The 18,786-nt window shown below is 42.1% G+C and overlaps 1 protein-coding gene across 6 annotated transcripts in view; it reads right to left on the bottom strand.

Moving 5' to 3' along the window:
- Nucleotides 1-14,386, bottom strand: part of Cbr4 (carbonyl reductase 4) — a 175,707-nt gene extending 161,321 nt beyond the window's left edge. For 3 of the 6 annotated variants that reach the window (XM_029559542.1, XM_008824944.3, XM_017796074.2), the window contains exons 1-4: nt 14,101-14,386; nt 11,945-12,065; nt 10,697-10,830; nt 8,137-8,271 (exon numbers count right to left, since the gene is read on the bottom strand). In XM_029559542.1, the coding sequence (XP_029415402.1) occupies nt 8,137-8,271; nt 10,697-10,830; nt 11,945-12,065; nt 14,101-14,242 (532 nt within the window). In that variant the 5' untranslated portion in view covers nt 14,243-14,386. The remainder of the gene's footprint in view (nt 1-8,136; nt 8,272-10,696; nt 10,831-11,944; nt 12,066-14,100) is intronic. The other 3 variants (XM_029559543.1, XM_029559544.1, XM_008824943.3) reach the window with 2 other exon arrangements.
- Between the last annotated feature and the right edge of the window lie 4,400 nt (nt 14,387-18,786).

Here is an 18,786-nt window from a genome sequence, read left to right as displayed (position 1 = left end):
CCTCCCCGCCTATACTCTTGCCCTTATCGCTTCATTCCCCAGCCTACCCCATGCTCTATTCAACTAATTCTACGCTTGGCCTCCCCACCATGGACCCAGTTACTTCCTGGGCATCACTCAATGGCTCCTGGCCCCTAAATAACTCTCTATGCTTCACTACCAACAATGCATCCTTATGCATTGGGCTGTTCAACCTGACCATCCAAGATTATGCTGGCAGTGCCTCCTAGGGTTACATGCTTAAACTCAAGGGCCTGTCCCCTACCTTCAACAACACTGATGTAACCTCGGTCCTCACTGCACTGGAGACAATAACAGGGGAGGAGGAGGGGACCGCCACCCCTCTGCCCCCATTTTGCCCTGCCATTCTATGCCCACTGCTCCCCAACTGCCCACACACATGTTCCCTTGCACCCTTTTTCCTCACATTCCCTATACCATGGCAGAGATGCCACCCTAAGCCCAACCACGCCATCCCTCCCTTTTGCCGCTTCAGCCACTCCCCCTCTAATCACCCCCTAGGATCCTGGAGACAACTGGCCCCCACCTATCCCTGCAGCATTAAGATCTCCCATACCAACCACGATCCAATACTTGGTAACTGGGACCTCTGTGGCCCGCACACCTGCATGGACATGAGGCCATTACTGGCACAGGAGGGCCTTCAGCTTTCCAATGGCACTTACACTAACACCAATCCCTCTACTTGTGCCGAAAACAAAATCCTTACATCCATTGATCACTCGACATCCTGGCCCCCTACCCCCATTTGCATGTGGCCCCCATTTGCCTTATTTCTAGCCAATGTTACCTCTGATGCTCGGGGACAACTCAACTGCTCCAATACCAACACCACCTGTGTACTGGCAGCCTGCTGGAACCATCCAGCCCACATAGTTCTCTTTATGCATGAACCCACAGCCCTTTGGGTTCCAGTCACCAATGCAATCCACTTCCATGCTGTCACCCTTATAGAGCGGACAGCCTTGTCACAAGCCCCCCGCTTAAAACGGGATTTCGGGGTCACTGCTGCTCTCATCTCAGCCATAATCCTTGCATTAGGGTCAACCGCCACCGCTGCAGTGACTATCACCCAATCCTCCACTACTGTGGAGACACTCAATGAGGCTGTGACCAAAACCTCCTCTACCTTTCACACTCAGTCCCTTATCAATCAGCATCTTCACCAGGAAATTAATGTGTTACAACAACAAATTGATCTCTTAAGTGAAGAGCTGGCAATTACCGAAGACATGGCTCTGCTAGCTTGTGACCCTTGCTTAATGTCACTTTGTCTCACCCCTATAAAGTACAGAATATTACTGAAACACACCTACAACTCACACAGTATATTCACAGCCACTGGAATCAAAAGTTTCTTAATTACTCTACATTACTAACTAATCAAATTATTGCTCTAAATTATTGCCACGCCCCCATGCTGGACATCAATTCAGGGTTCTTAGAGAAAATCTGGTCTAATCTAAAAGCACTGTTTGACCCGTCTTGGATCATCACTTACCTACTCCTGACAGGCATAATTATTCTTCTCTTTCTACTTCTTAAATGCCTTGTTCTTCATTCCCGCAGTCAGAAAAAATTCAATCACTTGGTATATCAGGCCCTCAGAGCACTACACGAAGATGATTTCAACCTGCCCTGTACAGCCCGACAGACTTGGTTGCACAAACGTACAAGGCCTCCTACAGATAATTTCCCACCTCGACTGATCCCATGGAATCACTTGGTATATCAGGCCCTCAGAGCACTACACGAAGATGATTTCAACCCGCCCTGTACAGCCCGACAGACTTGGCTTGCACAAACGTACAAGGCCTCCTACAGATAATTTCCCACCTCAACTGATCCCATGGGACGACGATACCCCTTGGAGGGCTGGTAGCCAATGACAGGTAAGATCCTATTGGGCTGAATCAACCTAAGCCAGGACATGGATGTGTACGCCCATGCTCCAATGATAGGTAAGGTTCATGCCCGAATAGGACAACCTAAGACAGGCACAGTCCATGATCCTGGGGTCATCCCGAGGCGGAGCTGCCTACAGGCTCTCGCTGGACAGTCATTTTTAAAGAAAAAGGGTGGAAATGTAGCAGGAGGCCTCCAAAGATGATGCGGACCCAGAGCCCTGGGATTCAGCAAGAATTCACTTCACTTCTTGGTCTGCAAATAGCCCGCCAAAAGGAGCCCATGCCTCCGTACCCTACTCGGGAGCCCAGTGACTGCTGACAGACTGCGTGGCGCGGACCAATCAGAAAACGATATGCTGACTAAAGGGACTTGGGGGTGGAGAAAAGGGAAATATAAGGCCTGCCCCCTCCTGCATTAAATGAGCCTGCAGCACCTCGCCTAATGCTTGCTTCTACCGACTCCCGGGGTCTGTGTGTCGTGACTCCACGCCTCTTGCCCCCCCCCAATCGGCAGGGGACCCAATCCAGGTTAGGGTCTTCACAGCTGGCCTGAGGAGAACCTGCAACACTGGGATTCGAACCCGGGTCCTCTGTAAGAACAGCTAATGTTCTTAACTGCTGAGCCATCTCTCTAGCCCCACACTTATTTTCAAAAATACCCCAGAGAAAATCTGAGGAAGAAAACTCACATCATGCGTTATAAAAGAAGAATGAAATAAAGTTATGAATATTAACATTGAAAACCCATGTTCTATTCCCAAAGAATTCAAGATACAAAAGTCCTTTATTATTTTATAATTTGAATAAAACTGGCATATAATACTTCTCACTAACTCCATACTCAGCAGAAAAACGATGGATTTTAATCTAAAACAAACCAAAAAATAAAAAAACACAAGAAACTACAGTAGAATGGTTTTCAAGAAAGACTGTCAGTGTGGGCTCGCCGAAGTCAGGCTCAACTTCTAACTGGCTCTGGTAGTCCTGGTTGGTAATAAAACCACAGCATTAAGATACATCCATTGCTGGTGGTGGACGCTTTTAATCCCAGTACTCGGGAGGCAGAGGCAGGTGATCTCTATGAGATCAAGGCCAGCCTGGTCTACATCGAGAATTCCAGACCAGCTAAGTCTACAGGGAGACCCTTTCTCAAAACAAAAACAAAAAAGAATGCATTCATGAAGATTCTGTTCCCTACTCATAATACTATTAAAGTTGTAGCCTGAGGAAGTTATATATTAACTAAAACCATATAGCCATTTCTATAGCATGGAATGGATGAAACAGATCACTGATAATAGATCTCTGTGGCCTCCTTTTAGCTGGCCATGTTTTTCTTTTCAAAAAGAAAAGTTTGTCTTACCAAGTAGTCTCATGCCTTCCTAACCTATGGGCAGATACTTGGAATTGCAAACGACACAGACAGCCACCAACCATCACTAAACTCTGCAATCAAAGTCTGAAAGTAAAGTGGGTGTGAGGTGCCAGGTTAAAATGAAGGGAATGGACTGGCAAGATGGCTCAGTGGGTAAAGGCACTTACCGGGCAAGCCTGACAATCTGATAAGTTCAATTCCCAGAACCCATGTACAGGTAGAAGGAGGGAACCAACTCCATGGCATTGTCCTCTGACCTCCACAGGTACACTGTGGCATGTACACACACACACACACACACACACACACATATAATAATAATAATAATAATAATAATTTTCTTAAAGGAAGGGAAGAATTTTCCGATGTACTAGTTTTCCTCAGATTCTGCTTGACATAAAAAACAAAAATATCCTTCTTGATGTCTCTCTTTCATTCTTATCTACAGCATTTTTCTAATTAATAGACTTTATTTCTAAAACAATTTCAGGCTTACAGATCTATGGAGCAAAAAGTACAAAAAGCCTCCACACAGCCTCTGATCACATTGCTTGGGCCCTCACTCCTTCCACTTCCCCTATTATTAACATCTTGCTACGATTTATGCACCACAACTAATGAACCAATATTGATATACTAACAGGTAAAATTCACATTATGCCTGAGGGTCACTGGTGCAGTGTGGTTCTCTCTGAGGCTTTTCAAAATTCATATATCTGGCCCAATACATCAGAAATTACATAAGAAATGTGAATTAATCTGTAATGATAAATTACTCAGGGCTCTAACAAATGTCAGTGTTACTTAGACGTGAGGTTCATGAACCACACAATCCTCACTTAGAAATACATTCACAACTCAAGGCACTACATGTAAACCATCTGTAGGTGCTACATCATCTCTCACAGCTGAGAACAGACATTATTGGTCTTCAAACATCCCATAGGCCCATCTTTATGCTTATCTTACTTCTCAGTTTGTGCTTTCTTTCCTTGGTCCCAAAAGACTCTCTCCTGTATCATTTTTCATGCTGTTTGTGAAGTTCTGGAAACTCTGTTGTACTCTTCCTTTTACTATTTATATGTTTACAATAACTTTAAAGCTGGGCTATGAAAACCATAAACTACCAGTAGGTGCCACTCTCCAACAGATGATGTTGCTGCATTGAACATTTAGAGGTTTCCAACTAGCTACAAAGCTACCATCCCTTCAGTCAAGGAACAGGTAAAAGAAATGACATGCACTCTTAAAACAAGGACATGTATGCTTCCTACCATATTTGCACTGACCTGCATTGTGTGTGTGTGTGTGTGTGTGTGTTGCTGGGGATCAAACTCTGGGATTCGTGCATACTAGACAAGTGTTCTAGCACTCAGCCATACCTCATAGCCCACCTTTAAAATACAAACTCTTCAGAATGAGAGATACTCTGGCTCCCAAAGACATCATACAGCTCTTGTCCAATGACAATTTATACTCCATAAACTCTAAAGAAAGCATGTTTCATTCATCCATGTTTGATTAGCAATGTATCCACCACAGAATCAATTTATCAAGTAGTGCTTCTTGTATTCAGTATTTTCAAATTAGTAAGATTCATCCCTGATGACAAGCTTATTTTATTTATAGTAATAAACACCAAAGCTTAGTAATTACTGATCTTGAAAAACCAGTCAACAATATCGGGTATGGAATAATAATTTAGCATTTTCCTTGTTCCTGAATTTTTCTTTTATAATTTGCTTTTCATCTGTTTTTCTGGCAATTGAAGCCTCTCTTTGAAGTTGGTCAGGAAAACTGACATAAAAAGAAGCAAACTAGGGGTCAAGGGGCTATAGAGATTCTCAGTGGGGAGCTGCCTGTTGCACCAGCATAAGGACTCGAGTTCAGATCCCAGCACTCATGTAAAGTCTCAAATGGGAGGATAATCCCAGCACTGGGAGTGCAGAGAGGACAGGCAGATAGCAGGGCCTCACTAGTGGGCCAGCCACTCCAGCTCAGAGAGCTTCAGGTCAGTGAGAGACCCTGTCTCAAAAACTAAGGTGGAGATATGACTGAGGAAGACACTCAACATCAACCTTTGACCTCCACATGTACCTGCATGGGCAACTACACAAACACAAACACACATACACACACACACACACACACACACACACACTCACACTCACACATGCACATACCAAACAAACTGAACTCTGGCATTTGTTGGCTTTGTTAAAATATCTAGTAGTGGAGCCATGTGTGGTGACACATGCCTTTAACCCCAGCACTTTGGAGGCAGAGGCAGGCAGATCTCTGTGAGTTCCAGGTCAGCTGGGGCTACATCAAAAAAAGACCAAAATATGGTGATGGAGCTGAAGAGATGGTTCGGTAGGTAAGAGCCTTGGCTACTCTTGCAGAGGACCCAGGTTCCATTCCCAGCACCCATGTGGCAGCTAACAACTATCCATAACTCCAGTTCCAGGGGATCCAATGTCCTCTTCTAACTTGCATGGTCATTGCACAGCACCAGGGCACTTATACATGCAGGCAATGCACTCATACACATAAGAATAAAATAAAAATAATAAATAAGGGGCTCGAAAGATGGTTCAGCAGTTAAGAGTACTTGCTGCTCTTGCAGAGGACCCGTGTTTGAATCCCAGCACCCACATGGCAGCTAACAGCTGTCTTAACTCCAGTTCCAGGAGATCCAACGCCCTCTTCTGTCCTCCACCGGCATTGCACAACCCCAATGCACTAACACACATGCAGGCATAACACTCATATACATAAAATAAAAATAAATCAAAAAAAATTTGAAAAATAAAATATTAATATATATGGTGAAGAAGCTGGTAGATCCTGATATAAAAAATAAAGTCAATAATTAATCTGTAAAATTGATTTAATCCTATTATTTTACTCTCGAACATAAAAAGATGTCATATATTGCTAATGTCATATTATAAAGGCCACTCTATTAAAAGGCCACATTTTTAAAGATTTACTTTTATTTATGTGTATGTGTGTGTGTCTCTGTGTGTGAGTGGGCACAGGTCTGTGGGTGCCCTCAGCAGCCACAAGTGGGTAATAGTTTTCCCCTGGAGTTGAAGTTACAGGTGGTTGTGAGCCTCCCAAAGTGAATGCTGGGAGCTGAGCTAGGGTCCTCTAAAGAGCAGCAAGTGCTCTTAGCGCTGAGTCACCTCTCCATCAAATGGCCACATTTCAATAACAGATTTTTAACCACAGTATAAACTGCACTAAAAAGTAAGATCTTTACAAAGGCTATTCCACACTTCCAAAACACTCTTCGAAACTTCTCTGCGGACTAACTGGGCTCCCACCATCTATCCCATTGCCTTGACAACAAATCCATTCGAGACAAAATAAAAACGTTCATTCTTCACATCTCCATAGCATGGTGTGCACGTCTAGTTTACCTTCAGCACACAACTCCAGAGTTATGTGTCTATATCTGCCTTTCCCACTGTGTTCAGCATCTTGCAGCAGAAACACCTGATTCATTTTCTAACTTCTGGACCCAGCACAGTCTTGGCACACAGCAAGTCTGTTGCATGAGTTCACGTGAACTGGGAACAAATCCACTCCCTGTAAACCAGTCAGCTTTTAAATTAGCACAAACTAGAATTAACTCTTTATTACTCATACCATTACAATCCTGAAGAAGAGAAAAGCAAGTTCACACAGTTCCAAACCAGAATAACCCTCCCATAGATGGCTAGCCTCAGCCAGCACCAGCACTGAAGCATCACTGAGCATGTGCAAACAGAAGGCAAAGCCAAGGTAGCAGCAGCACAGCTTCTACAAGAAGCGTTGTTGTTTGGGGTCCTTCTTTCTTCTTTTCCTTTCCAACAAGTATGTACATTCAAACTGTAATAATTTATGGAATGCTCATGGATTTGGAATGTCTCAGTTTAGTAGTCTCTAACTATACAATAAACTGGGATAAAGGCACATTATAGAGAAAACAACCCACATGGTGGAAGGTCACCATGAACGTTGTCCTCTGGCCTCCACCCGTGTGTTCCATGGTATACACACACTCATAAACGCATACACACAGACAGAGAGATGTAAAAGAACAAAGATCCTATTCCTAACTTGAAGAAGTATATGAAAACATTCATTTTATTCAGAAGTCAAGTAAATATCTAACAAAACATTTCTAGCAGCAAACTAATGAGTGATATGGAGATCTGAGTTTCAACATCTTTTCATTACCAAGTGGTAAGTAATATACAAATTAACCTCCAAAAAAGGAAAACAAACAAATAAACAAGAAAGCATGCAGAAGGACTCCTGCAATCTAGATAGAAGACAGCAGGATGCAATGACCTAAATCTTAGGGTTCTAAAGGAAACCTAAGGACGGCTACTTTTCAGCTCTCCACAGAGCAGCTGGATGACCTGAGGCAAATCATTGTGAATCCTAGTTTGCATTTTTCTGAACTGTGAAAGTGGCTGGGATAAGCCAGGTGTGGTGGGGCAGGCCTGCAATCCCAGCACTCAGGAGGCTGAGGTAGGAGGATCTCAAGTCTCAGGTCAGCCTGGAGTACACAGTGAGACCCTGTCTCAAAGTACAAAATAAAACACAATGATCTCCAAGTCCTCTTTACCATAAGTTATTCCTTAACTTGTAAAAAATTTAAAAATAAAGATTTTTATATCAAATATGAGGTTAAAATTTTTTTTCTAGCCACCAGTTCATTATTTCTTTCCATAATGATTTTAGAAACACTCTACCCAAATGTCAATTAAAGAGTAAATTAATGGGTTTTCTCTATAAGACAAAATCCTAATAAGGTTATACTAAAAAGATGTCACTGACCTGGTGCGACCACATTCACTCTTACTTTCTTCCTTGCAACCTCTTTAGCAAGTGCACGTGAAAATCCAACTAACCCCCCTTTGCTGGCGCTGTACACGGACTGGCCTACGTTGCCTTTTAAACCAATAATACTCCCTACAAGAAAAGAAAGGAAGCAAAGAAAAGGAAAACCAATTAGTGCAATTATTGAAAATTCAGATAATATACAGGAACAAACCAGAAAGGTAAAACCCATTGTTCTTCATCCTATCCTAAAATGAATAACCCTAACCACCGTCCTTTGAGGAGTACCACGGAGTCTACCCTGCTCCAGACACATACAGAACCGGGATCTAAAAGAAGCTGATGGAAAACCAGCAGGGACAGGCAAGACGCTTAACATCTATCTGCGCATTACGTGACACGGACCATTCTAAGGCCTGCAGAGGTCAGATATATGAATACAGGGCCTGACAGAAATAAGCTGAAGCCAGGAAAAGGGAAATAAAGGCTGGTAAATTTTATGATCCTATTGCAGACATTAGGACATGTTCACTTCCACCTACAGGAAAAGTTCACTGAATGGATCTTGCGGCATTTGAATTCTGCCAATCTAACTCAACCTTACAAACTCTCACAACATGCAGCTTTGCTATTTCAGTGCTATATTATAAGTGTCTGACTACTGAAGATTCCTCAGTGACTTCACTTAATAAATATGTAAGAACAATTTACAATTCGAGTATCAACTATAGGCAAATAAATGTTTGCAAAACAGAAGTAGGGAAGTAATTTTCTGCACCACTGGCCTGTATTTACAATACAAGAATTGAATAAGAACCTCATTTAAAAAATTTGAAATGACATCAAAAAAATAAAACCTTCCACTTTTTCTGTAATAAGAAGTCCAATGTTCAAATATTTACCTACATTATACAGTCACTCACTGCTCGATGACAGTGACACACCCCAAGAAACACACTGTGGGTGGCTTCACAGTTGTGCACAAATCACAGAGCTTGCATACATAAAGCAAGCTGAGCCTGCTTCACCTACGCTAAATGGCATAGCCATTCGTTTCCAGGCTACAAAACTATACAGCATATTACCACACAGAATACTGGGGGCAAGCAATAAGCATATGTGTATCTAAACCCAAAAATGGAACAGTAAGAAAGTAGGCAATGGGGTTTTTCACCACCATTATAATCTATGGGACCACTGTCATGCATATGATCCTTCATCAACTGAAACATCACGTGGCACATGACTGTATGACTGTATGGTATCACATGCCAGTTGAGAGAGGAGAGAACTGTGAAGAAAAGAAAGAAGAGACATCAGGTTGAGGAAAGATGTGAACAGAAGGAATATTTGGGAGAAAGAGAAAAACAGATACCGCCCCCAAAAGGGAAACTGTAGGCATGTAAGAAAGTTCAAAGAAGCCTTAGTAACTAACATTCAGGCCACACATGATTGTTTATTTGGTCAGACCAAGGTATTTCTAAAATACCAATGACAATTCTACTTTTTCATAGTGTATGTTAAATTATTACAAATATATTAGTTTTAGCAACATTCTAAAAGTCTAAGGGACTAACTTAGGTTTTTGAAATTTACCTAAAATGGGGCTATTTTAAGCAAATATAATCCCCATGACACCCAGTGACAGACTCAGGAGTGTGTGGCAGCTCATAAGGGACTAACTTAGGTTTTTGAAATTTACCTAAAATGGGGCTATTTTAAGAAATATAACCCCCATGACACCCAGTGACAAACTCAGGAGTGTGTGGCAGCTCGTAAGAACCCAAAGTCCAATCTGGGTATGTTGGACGACAAAGGGCACCATTCACCAGTTCCTTCCAAAAGAAAGTTTTAATGGAGAACATCCTCCATTGTGGCCTACTAAGGTTTTATCACTTAAAAATAAAAGGCAGACGGTACCTACTATTTTCTAATTATTAAGCTGAAATGAAACCTCAAGCCATTCTGCATTTTAAGCTCTGCAGGCATGAACCCCACAGCCTCTCTTCCGTGAGGCTCCAATGAATTAAAACTTCCTTGTGTCTACTAAAAAAAACTGGAGTTTAGTTTCTTCCAACTTCTGCACTAATGAGTGATACCTGAAATTACTATAATAATTATCTAGCCCTCATGTCTATAATTTTTCTTCTTGAATTTTCAAAATTAGATTTGGTAAAGAAATTGAGATGCCTGATTTATCTTGAAAAGTAAAAATTGCTCACAAAATTCAACCACATTCATGCACACCCAGAAACAGCCTACTGGGTCTGAGCAGGTGTGGCTCCCCCATTCCACAGTGTCTCAGGACACTGATCCTGGAGGTCATCTATCACACAGCTTCAGTCATTTTCTAATACTCTATCAACACTGCAGGACAGCTGTGGGGGTGTAAATCTGTGATTCGTGTCTTATTTATTGATCCATTAAATACTCTTTCTACAGAAAATACAAAGATAAATTTCATCCAAGTTTCACTGCTGAGGAAGTCACTACTCCGTGGATTAAGCACTTTGATGCCATTATGGGATAATTATAAACCCATGAAGGTAAAACTCACCTACGTTAACAATGGAGCCACCCTGCTGAATCATCATCTTCATGGCTGCTTTGCATGTCAGCATGGAGCCCAGGAGGTTAGTGTGAAGCTGAGATACCATGTCTTCAGTTTTGGCTCTTATTAAAAGACTGTCTCTACAAAAAAGAAACAGCATGGACGTTAACACCTACATCAAAAAAAAAAAAAAAAATCAAGTCAAAGGGCTCTTGCAGAGGGCCTGAGCTCGGGTCCCAGTACCCACATCAGGTGGCTCATAATCACCTCCAACTCCAGTTCCAAGGAAATGACACCCTCTTCTGGACTCCCTGGGTACAAGAGCAAACACACGCACACACACACACACACACACACACACACACACAATAAAATAAATCTTTTAAAAAGTATATGCACAATTATGATTAAAAATACAGTCTAAGACATTTAAGACGTGTTTTCTAGCTAAGTGCTGGACAGTCTCATTTTGAACTTGGTCTGAAGCTATTAAAACAGCTATTGGTGAGCCAGAAAGGATCTACTTGGAGGGCAACTTCCCATTCCCTCTCTGCTACAGTGGCAAATGGTCCCAGTTGCTAAACATAGAATTATATAGCCAAAGTATTTCGAATGAATGGGCTGAGCAACTGAGAGTTTTGCCTTATTTAACATGACAATTAGTGTATGAGATTAAATACTTTCTCCTAAACTCATCTTTTAAAAGTGTTTTTAAATCTCTACCCTATTATTCTGATTCCATTCACATTAGGCTCATCATGTATGATAGAACTCAGAACACTGGTTTCAGACAAGAAAAAATGGAACGAGCCTTCTGGCATGCTGGGTGATGTGCTGATGATGGTGATGTTAGGACTGATCCAACTGGACATTTGTCTCAATATAAAATGAAACAATAGGGGCTGGAGATATGGCTCAGCAGTTAAGAGTGTATACTTCTCTTGTAGAGGACCCAAGTTCACATCCCAGCACCCAAATCAGGCAGGTCATGACCACCTATAACACCAGCTCCAGGCAAGCTGACACCCTCTTCTTGCTCCACAGATACCACACTCACATGCACATACTAACACACACACATACATACACATAAAAATCTTTTTTAAAAAAATGAATGTATGGATTGACAAATTTTCAAATATGTACTTCTAATTATAAGCAAAACAATACATTATCTCATACTAATCAAAAACCTATTAAGAAAAAGTTTTTTTAAAAAAAAACATCAGAAATTTATCTCAATCCACGACCAACCTGTTAATACCAGCTGCATTTACCAAGAAATGTACTGGACCTAAACGTTTCTCCATCTCTTCAAATGTATTTTGAATATCCTGTTCTTTAGAAACATCACAGCTAAATGCCAAGTGATCTCCTACAAAACAAAGTTAATCAGGATTACCTATAAATTATAACTTGAATTTCAAATTTTCTTGGGATATACTCATTGATGCAAGGCAGACCCATGCTAAACGTAGATGTGAAAGTGCATCAGGGTTCCTGCTTTCATGACCTGTCTAATGAAATGAGTCAGAGTAGGCAGAAGACAAGAAGAAAGCATTGGTTTTCCTTTTGTGTTTTTTGTTTTAAGACAGAATCTTGCTATGTAGCCTAGGTGGGTCTCAAACTCAGGATCCTCCTGCCTCAGCCTGCCAAATGCTAGGATTACAAAAGTGCACTACCATGTTCAAATGAAATAAAATACTACAGAAAATTAACTTTTTAACTGGAGTTCTCTTGCTGGGCACAGTAGTACCATGCTTGTAGTACCCTATCTACAATGCTGAAGACAGGATGCTTGGTGAAGCCCACAAGCTCAAAGCTACTCTGAGTGAGACCTCAAATTCTTAAGAAAAAAAAAACTTGAAAAAGTTTTAAAATAAAAAAATAATTGGGGCTGGCAAGATGGCTCAGTGGGTAGGGGAACTTCCCACCAAGCCTGAGACCTGAGTTAAATCTCTGAGCTCCACATGGTGGAAGGAGAGAGTGGACCACGGGATTGCAGATGACACAGGCTGTCTGCTGACCTTTACACGCACACCAAGGCACATACGCACCCACCGAAACAAATTAAGTTTTAAAATAAAGTAAGACTTGATTGTGGGAGGTCCTGCGTTCCTGTAATCCCAGCACTTAGCAGGCTGAGCAAGCAGATGGCTGCTACAAGTTTGTGGCCAGCCTGGGCTACAGAGTAAGAATATAGGGGAGGGTCAAGTGGAGCTCCCTAGGTTTGATCCCCATCACCACACACAAGAAATTACACTCGAAGGAAAAGTATTCTCTACTAAACAAGCTGCCAATTTAATATTTATGCGCTTTCATTTATGATGGAGAAACATCCAGATGAACCAACTGTGAGGTTAAAATGCATTTTACTCATTTAACCCACCCATCAGGTGGTTGGCACCACAGTATTAGTTGTGTACCACCCTGGAGCAGTGGTCATCTGAGCGCTGAGCTTGTGCCCAAGCCCAGGATCAAAAGGTACCACAGCGGTGCTCCCTGTAATTCCTGACGTGGGAAATCTAGATTCAGGGGCAGCCTGGGCTACATAGTGAGACACTATGCAAAAAAAAAAAAAAAAAAAAAGGAGTACGGGAGGGAGACCACACTGCAGGTTATCAGACTAGGAAGAGATTCGAATTTAACTCCAAACTGTGGTTTGTACTGAAGATGTTACTCTCCGCCATTGTAATCTCCGCAATGGGGAAGTTGAGGCACAAGGACCTCGAGTTCAAAGCCAGTCTGAGCTACATAGCAAGACTGTTTCCAAACAAAATGTAGCAGGCACTGGATACACCCTCAGACCTCTATTATTCACAATGCCTGCCAGGTAGTGATACATATTCTCCATACTAGTAAAAATGCTTACTGTGTTCCAAATGTCTGGTTCTCACTAGCATCCAAAGACAAACTTGCAGAACTAATCCAGTATTAATAAAGGGGGGGGGGGAGTAAAATTTGAATGGAATAAAAAATGATCGGGCAAAACAAATTAGTAACTTATCAAAGTGCTTGATGGATGAGGGAAAGCAATCCCTGCGTGTCTATCAACTGGCTGGTACTCAAAAAGGGTTTCCCTGTCAAGTACAACTCTGTGCTTGTCAAAGTACACAGGGCAAGAAGCCTCAGCAAAACGGAATCTACCCTGCCCTTCCTGACAGCCCGCCTTCTCTCTTCACACAGAAAGTTCAGTGCAGTGGTTTCTTTCCCACCAAAACAAGGCGGCTCCTCCCGGTCAGCCCTGACAGGAGGATGGCTACTTCTCAACGGGGCCTCGGGAGTGTTTGGGGGATGCGGGGGCCGATCTGGGCACAAGCGGGTCTTCAGGGGCAGTGGGCACCGTGGACTCAGGCTCGACGGTTAGCACCGCGGCCGCCCGGCGGGGCCGCACCACTCTATATACCTACCGCCGAGCTCGCCGGCGGCGGCTCTGGCCATTTCCAGGTTTCTGGACACGATCGCCAGACGGTAACCCTTCTGGGCCATCAGCTGGGCTACCGCCCTGCCGATCCCCCGGGAGCCTCCAAAAACCGCACAGACTTTGTCCATCTTGGACCCGGACGCCGCAAGCCGGAACCCTAGGGGTCCGAACGTCTAATAAGGGACACAGCAACCGTAAGGGCCCAGACGACACTCCCCAAGCCCCGAGGAAAAGGGAGCGAAGAGTTCGACGCAAGCACGCACAGGCATGACGCCTGCAACTGTGCTGACGTAAGCGCGCACCGGCTTCCTGGAGTGGCACTCTTGGAGTTCGCCGGTGGGAGGGCCGCGTTGCATTCTGGGATTTGTAGTCCTGACGGGCGAGGCCAGAGGCTGCAGGAAGCGTCTTCTGCTAGAAAGCCGAGTCCGCAGGACAGGTCAGGGGACACAGGGTCCTTTGCTCAGGGATAACAGGGTTGTCATTGTCCCGGGAAAACCGCAGTTAGCACCCACAGTGTGTCCTATTTGGCGTAGACCTGCCCTGCCTGGCGTTTTAACTGCCCAGACAAAACCTGTTGAAGTGGCAGGTGGAAGACTCACCAAAACCATGTGAGTTCCTCCCCTGAGTTACTGTAGAAATGGGCTTCCTGTGGCAGTGTTAAGGTCCTGTCGAAGAACACTACTTGGGCATGGTGGCTCAGGCCTCCAATCCCAGCTCTCGGGGTTGAGGCAGTCGGATTGCAGAGAGCTTGAGGCCTGACCTAGCATGAGCTACAAAATGAGTCTGTGCCAGCCTAGGCAAAGAGTGAAATCCTGTCTCAAAGAAAACAACCCAGAAAAGAACACCGAATTCAAGTAGTTCAATAAATGTTAGTTATTTTTTTCAGCTTTTTGTGACAAAGTATATGTGACAAACTGTGCCAGTTACCCAGGCTGGCCTAGAACCCACTATGTAGCCCAGGCTATCAACACTCAATGGCCCTCTTGCCTCAGCCTCCAGAGTGTTGGAATTCCAGGCATTACACATTAACTGAATGATTTAATTAGTCTTGAAAAGATAAACAAACAAACTTAGACTTATTGACAATACTGTGTTCCACACTTCTTAGTAAGATGTGCTGAGTGCTTTTTTCTTTTAAGGGAGCATTTGTTACCATGTGTAAAAAGGAAACGTTTCTTGGTAGACTTTTATTGCAAAAGATTCAGAAAATATAAACCACGGTCCCTATGGAAGAAAAAGATTCAACCTGTGACAACAGATGAATTCACATAAAATATTAGAAAGTTAAATTCTTTAGTAAAGTATTAAATGATATTAACAGAGAAGTCAAAGAAAAGAGATCAATGAGGATGAAGGAACAAAACGATGGAAAAGCTGGATCTGAAATAAATCTTGAGAAAAAAATACTATGAGCAAGTTGAGCATTATTTTGAAAGTTTGATTTTTTTTTCTTTTACCGAGATCCAAAAAGGGCTTGAAATGGCTGAAGAATATGTAGGTACTTTTTTAAGTGTTGTTCCATTGTGTGTGTTTTTAATTTTATGTTTATGAATATTTTGCATGCATGTAAGTGCACCATGTGCATCCAATACCCAGAGAGGCCAGAAGCAGGTGTCAGATCCCCTGTAACAGGAGTTGTGAACAGTCGTTAGTTGTTATGTGGATTCTGGGAACGAAACCCAGGTCCTCTGCAAAGGCAGCCAGTACTCTTAACCGCTGAACCATCTCTCCAGTGCCCTTTCATTGTGTTTTTATTGAGATAGACTCTTGTCACATAGCGCACGCTGAAATTTAAACTCATGATGGTGTTGTCTGAGCCTCTTGAGACCTGGGATTTCCAGTGTGCCCACCACTCCAGTTGGAGATATATATTTATTTTTTTAATTATTTATTTAATAACCACATAATTAGAATAAGCATTTCATTATAATAGCAGTGACATAGTAACAATTTCCAGACCTAAGATGCATCTCTTTCAAAATTGGCTGTAAATTTTTAGGTTTACAGTTGAATAAATACAGTTACACAATATTGTACTCAGTATAAACCATGTAAGACATAAAAGAAAATAAGGTTTTAACCTTTTAAAAAAATCTCTATTTCATTATTAAAGTATACACTTTCATACATAAAAATTCATTTTTAATGCAATTGACACTAAGATGTTTGCACATGTGTTTCTGATCGCTATATATCTGATTATTACTAGTCACAGACAGTTACTTTCTGAGATCCTTGGCATCAGAGCATGGATATGAAGTCATCAGGTAGATTTCAACGGTAATGTTTTTCACATCTACCAATTATTAAGGAGAAATTTATATGCTTCAAATAACTTTTTTAATTTAATAACCACATGATTAGAAGAAGCATTTCATTACAGCTTTAACATATTCATTAACACATTCCAGAGTAAGAAAAGAATACACCTGTTTCAAAAGTAGCTGTAAATGTTTAGGTTCACAATTGAATTAATACAGTTATACAATATTGAACTCACTATAAGCCCTTGTAAGATATAAAATTGAATGACTTTTTAACCTTTAAAAAAGATCTCCATTTCATTTTAAAATATACTGTTTCTTAGAGAAAGACTCATTGTTTTTCCTAATAACACTGAGATGTTGGCTCATGCGTCTCTTATCTGTATGTATCTGATGATTACTAGTCGTAATCGGTTGCACTCGGATCCTAGGCACCTGTGTATGTCTATAAAGTCATCAAGTAGATTTCGATGGTAAGGTTTATCACCTCTACTAATTAACATGACATAAATTTTTATGCTTCCTCCTCAAATATAATACATTTTTTTAAATTTATTGATGTGTGTGTGTGTGTGTGTGTGTGTATCACACAGAACATCCCAAACCATCTTATTCAACTATACACCCACTTCCCAGATGGCCCCCTCCCATAGCCTCCTTCCCCCCACTAGAGCCCTTATACTCTGTTATCCCTGCTTATTGTCTGCTGTGGGGTCAGCAACCCTAGCCGTTCCCCATTACTTGTCCATCTGGTGAATCTAGTCAGCCTGTCTAGAGGTCTTTGTTTTAGGAAGGTCAGCCGTCTTCATCTAGCAGCAATCAGTTGTCAGTATTCCTTTAGATAAGATTGGGGTCTGCTGTTTTATTCCCAGTTCAATGCTGGGTTACTATCTGGGAGTCCCTTTGGCCACCGGGGCCAACAACTCAAAAGACAGGATAGCCTGTCTGGCATTGTTGATTGTTATGCAGCCTTTAGCTATACGTATGGACTCTTATGAAATTATGTTGGCCCTTTTAATCTTTGGTTATACTTTCCTTTTGGGTGTTTAAGGCCATACAGTTGTACCAGATAAACCGATTTATTTTTACTCTTAATGTCGTTTGAGGATGTGTTCCTCAGGGGTCAGATGGACTTGGGAGGAGCCCCTGGCTCCTTTCTTTTACCAGTACTGCCTATGTGAAGAGAAGTCTAAGGTCCTGCTCAACCATGGCTGGCCTCATTTGGAAGCATGGAGGAAGTGATTCCTCTGTGTGGACCCTCCTCTTTGTAGACTGGACACTGGTTCAAGTCCATCTGCTGGGGTCTCCTCAGCCTCCTTGATCAAGACGACAGGTGACCCACCACAATTACAGGGCATTTTAGAGATGTTCATAGTCCCCTGGTACTAATTGACCTAGGAGGGCAAGGAGCAAAAAACTATCCTTTATGTCCCTTTGACAAAATTATTATAGGCCTCAAAGTATGTCTGTTAAACATCCAAGAAGGTTAGTTCCACCAGACTGGTACTTTTAATTACTGTGTGTCATGTAGATAAACCTTGGGCAAAGACCAGTTGTTCTCAGATAAACCTTACCTAGACGTATATTTGTAAATTTGGTAGCAGGTTTTTGGAGTAATATGCTTCCCTCTGGTTTTCAAAACTAGCTAGGCATTATTTATCTCTCCCATTGTCTCACCCCTCCATCATGGTTTTCCCACTTAAGGTGCCCCCATTTCCCCCCTTTCTCCCTTACTAATACCCTTCTCCTATGGTCCTACCTCTCTTGAGCCCCTTCTTTTTCTTTATCCCCTAGGTTCCTTGTATACCCCCCACTTAAACTAACCCAATTTTTATTCATATCTCCCTTATTAAGGCCTGTTTATTACTGTTCTTCTCTTTCAGGTTATGTCTTTTCCTTTACCTCCCTTGTTCCTTTCCATTATCCTGGTTCCTGTAGTTGTCTGGTTGCATGATTATTTATCAGAGCCTAGTTCTAGGATCCACATATGAGGGAGAACATATGTTGATTTTTTTTTTTCTGAGTCTGTGTTACTTCACTTAGTATAACAGTTTCTAGTTCCATCCATTTACCTGCAAATTTCATGATTTCATCCTTCTTTACTGCTGAGTAAAACTCCATCATATAAATTAACCACATTTTCATTATCATCAGTTGAGGGACACTTCAGTTGCTTCCATCTCTTAGCTATTGTGAAAAAAGCAGCAACAAACATGGATGTACAAGGATGAGTACAATAGGATGAGTTCTTTGGGTATATGGCAAAGAGTGGTATAACTGGATCAAATGGTAGGTTCATTTGTAGTTTTTTAAGAGTACTCCACACTGCTTTCCATAGGGGTTAAACAAGTTTGCAGCCCCACCAGCAGTGGATGAGTGTTCCCCTTTCCCCACATCCCCTCCAACAT

The sequence above is a fragment of the Nannospalax galili genome, unplaced genomic scaffold (genome assembly GCF_000622305.1).
Source record: "Nannospalax galili isolate Female #2095 unplaced genomic scaffold, S.galili_v1.0 scaffold109, whole genome shotgun sequence".
Taxonomy (NCBI): Eukaryota; Metazoa; Chordata; class Mammalia; order Rodentia; family Spalacidae; genus Nannospalax; species Nannospalax galili.
The sequence above is the reverse complement of the archived record's forward strand: the minus strand, read 5'-3'. Positions and strand labels throughout refer to the sequence as shown.